The sequence below is a fragment of the Cynara cardunculus genome, assembly GCF_001531365.2.
Source record: "Cynara cardunculus var. scolymus isolate 2C chromosome LG 3, CcrdV1, whole genome shotgun sequence".
NCBI classification, from domain to species: Eukaryota; Viridiplantae; Streptophyta; class Magnoliopsida; order Asterales; family Asteraceae; genus Cynara; species Cynara cardunculus.
The window spans coordinates 1,194,329-1,197,714 of NC_037530.1; the positions used below are offsets into that span (position 1 = coordinate 1,194,329).

The window sequence follows — 3,386 nt, forward strand, 5'->3', positions numbered from 1 at the left end:
TTTAGATTTTTTATATTTAAAATGAGATGTTTATCCTGTATTTGATTGTGTTTATCTGCAGTTAGTTACACGAATTCAGTTATGAGATGAAATCGGATAGGGATGAAATTGTTTAGGGATGAACGGGTTTAAGAGTTTTAAGAGTTTAAGAGTTTTTAAGAGTTTTAGTCAAATGCTTTATAATATAGTATAGATAAATGGGACCAAAAGGAACCAGTTTGCACATGCCAATTACCCACAGCAGTCAGAATATACTTTGGAAGATTTCTTTTAAAATCATAAATTAAGAAATAATAGGAATCATAATGTCGGAGGATAATATACACCATCATATATATAAATATATAAGATTGGGTTTGCATAAGACCAATATGTTTTTGTGAGACTATTTTTTTATACTTGAAACTTCACAGTAAAACGTTGTGAAGGTAAAAAAAGCCGGACATTCACAGCAAAAACACTGTGAATGTTACCTTCACAACGTTTTGTTATGAAATTTCACGTGTAAAAAAGTAGTCTCACAAAAACAGACTGGTCTTACGTGAACTCAAGTCTCTCTCTCTCATATATATATATATATATATATATATGGTTAGGTTATGGTAACAAGGGAAGTTACAGTGGGAAACATAAGAATTGATATCCACGTTTGGATCAATGTTAATTAAATGTCAACACTAATGAGGTGTACCAAGATGCACCGGATCAATTGTCTTCTAAAACGCAATTTATGGGTGGACATGAGATTAAAAGTAATCAAATGTTCAAATTTCTTCTTACACTTTTCATTATAACATCTCTTCTCATACGATCTTTCGCATATATATACACACGCACACGCGCGTGCATGTATACATGATATTGAACCTTTTGCTTGTGACGTATTACAAATAATTTATATAGAACTTTGTTGTTCGTTAATTATCAGACATATCCAACAACGAAAGTACGATCTTGTTACACATTTAAATACAGTATTTTCAAATGAACAACGATCATAACAGTGTTGAAAATATTCAGACACCATCAACATGGAAGATGGCAAGCGAGAATCGGAAGAGTTGCAGGGAACAAAGATCTTTACTTGGGAACTTTTGGTAAATCCTTTTCACCTTTTTATGAGTAAAAATATATTTTATCTCTTTCATATTCACCAATCACATGAAGACACATCATCAGAGAGCAAATGAATAAGTATGTGTTTACATGTGATTGGTGGGACATGAATGAGACATAGGCTTTGAAGACAACATAATTTTATTTTGATCGATGGTTATTTTTAATATAGGCACGCAAGAAGAAGCGGCAGAGGCATACGACATTGCCGCCATCAAATTTCGTGGACTGAATGCAGTCACGAACTTTGAAATCAATAGATACGACGTTAAATGCATCCTTGAGAGCACCACCTTGCCGATAGGTGGTGCTGCCAAGCGGCTCAAGGATGCAGAACAAGCAGCTGCTACTGAGCTACTCAGGGTGGCAAAAGAAGACCACTTGACGTCCCAAATGACGACCCACGAAGGAATCCACGGTTATGCTGCCATGAATTGGCCAAGCTCCATCGACTACCACCACCAAACCCTATCTCAACCACATGCTCAACCATTTAGCATGCACTACCCACAAAACTACACCAATGGTTCGAGCCAACAACGATTATGGTGCAAACAAGAACAACACGATCCGGACCATGGTCAAGGTTTTCAAGACCTTCAACATATTCATCAGTTTTTCCAACCTTCACCACCTTCTTCTGTGCTTCATAACCTAATGAACTTGGATTCATCTTCAATGGAACATAGTTATGATGGAGGAGGTGAACACCACCATGCAGTGGTTGGATACGACGGTGATAGTGGCAACAATGGTTATATAAACCATATGATGGCTACCACCACCAATGGTTCATCACAAGATGGATTATGTGATCAAAACCATGGAGTTAGCAATGGAAATTTATATTATCATCATGAAGGATCGACTTATAGCAATTGGGTGCCGACCGCCATACCAACCCTAGCGGCCCGGACCGCCAACCTGGTGGTGGCTCACGGCGACGCTCCTACTTTCACGATGTGGAATGATACATAGTGAGGATCTTGGATAGGTTGAATACAATGAATACATTTTGAGGGTTTTTAGGTAGATTTTTTTGCAATTTTGTGTTCTTATGAACTAGAAAAGAGAAGGGTTTCATTTTCTTTTGCTTAATTTTCCATTATAAATGGATTTAGATTAGGATCTAACCAAAGTTTCAAGAAACCAATAGAGTATGTTCTATGGTTTTGGGAACTTAATTTTGAAAATGTATTTAGATCCCCGAAGTATGTAGAAAAAACCAGACTTTGTAATCTTAAACTCAGTTTTAACCACACAAATACATCTACATCTACATAGACATACACATACACATACACATACACATACACATACACATACACATACACATACACATACACATACACATACACATACACATACACATACACATACACATATACATACACATACACATACACATATACATATACATACACATACACATACACATACACATACACATACACATATACATACACATACAACCAATCACTAGTTGGTCTAGTGGTAGCAAGGGCACTTGACTTCCTAGGAGGACTAGTGTTCGAATCCCACCCTAGTCAATTAATTGATGGGTACCTCCTTCCGTAAATGCCTTGCCTTGAGCGTGCCCGCAAAGGTCTGATTCCAGGGGAGGACAGGTTGTCTTTTCTGGTGCTTGCTTATGAGGTATGGCAAGTAGGGCTCACAAAATGTGGACCACGGGGCCATGAGGTCCCCGCCAATAAACCTTTTTTTTAAACATACACACACATACACATACACATACATATGAGGTTTACTTTGCAAACCATTCATTTCATGCAAACTTTACAAACTAATCACATTCATCCATTTTTTTTATGAAAGACTAAGATTGAAACAAACTAAATAAGTAAAGTAAAAAAAATCATATTAGAGACACAGAAGGACAAAAGGGGGGGAAACATGTTCTATGAACTTGTTTCATTACAGCTGTTATACATACGAACCTCATGCAATCACATATTACCTATGAACTTGTTTAATTACAGTTGTTATACATATAAACATGATGCAATCATATATGACCATGTTTCGTTGAACAGTTTGAACCTATTTCATTGAAAATTAGGGGGGATTTTTTTTAAACAAAATCTTTCTACATTTTTTAATATGTGGCGATTTGTTTAAAAAAATTCAATGCATACCTCAATTGAATATTTGCTAATATTGTGCTAATCAATATATCATCCATATTTTTATAAATTTTATGTTGTTACCAAACTTATCTATTAATATTTGATAATTACCAAACATAACTC

At 35.7% G+C, this 3,386-nt stretch overlaps 1 protein-coding gene across 1 annotated transcript in view; it reads left to right on the top strand.

Annotated features, from left to right (window-relative positions):
- Positions 1-2,295, top strand: part of LOC112509834 (AP2-like ethylene-responsive transcription factor BBM1) — a 12,872-nt gene extending 10,577 nt beyond the window's left edge. The window contains exons 9-10 of the mRNA XM_025115013.1: positions 1,021-1,097; positions 1,289-2,295. Coding sequence (XP_024970781.1) covers positions 1,021-1,097; positions 1,289-2,094 — 883 coding nt within the window. The 3' untranslated portion in view covers positions 2,095-2,295. The remainder of the gene's footprint in view (positions 1-1,020; positions 1,098-1,288) is intronic.
- Positions 2,296-3,386: the final 1,091 nt, after the last annotated feature.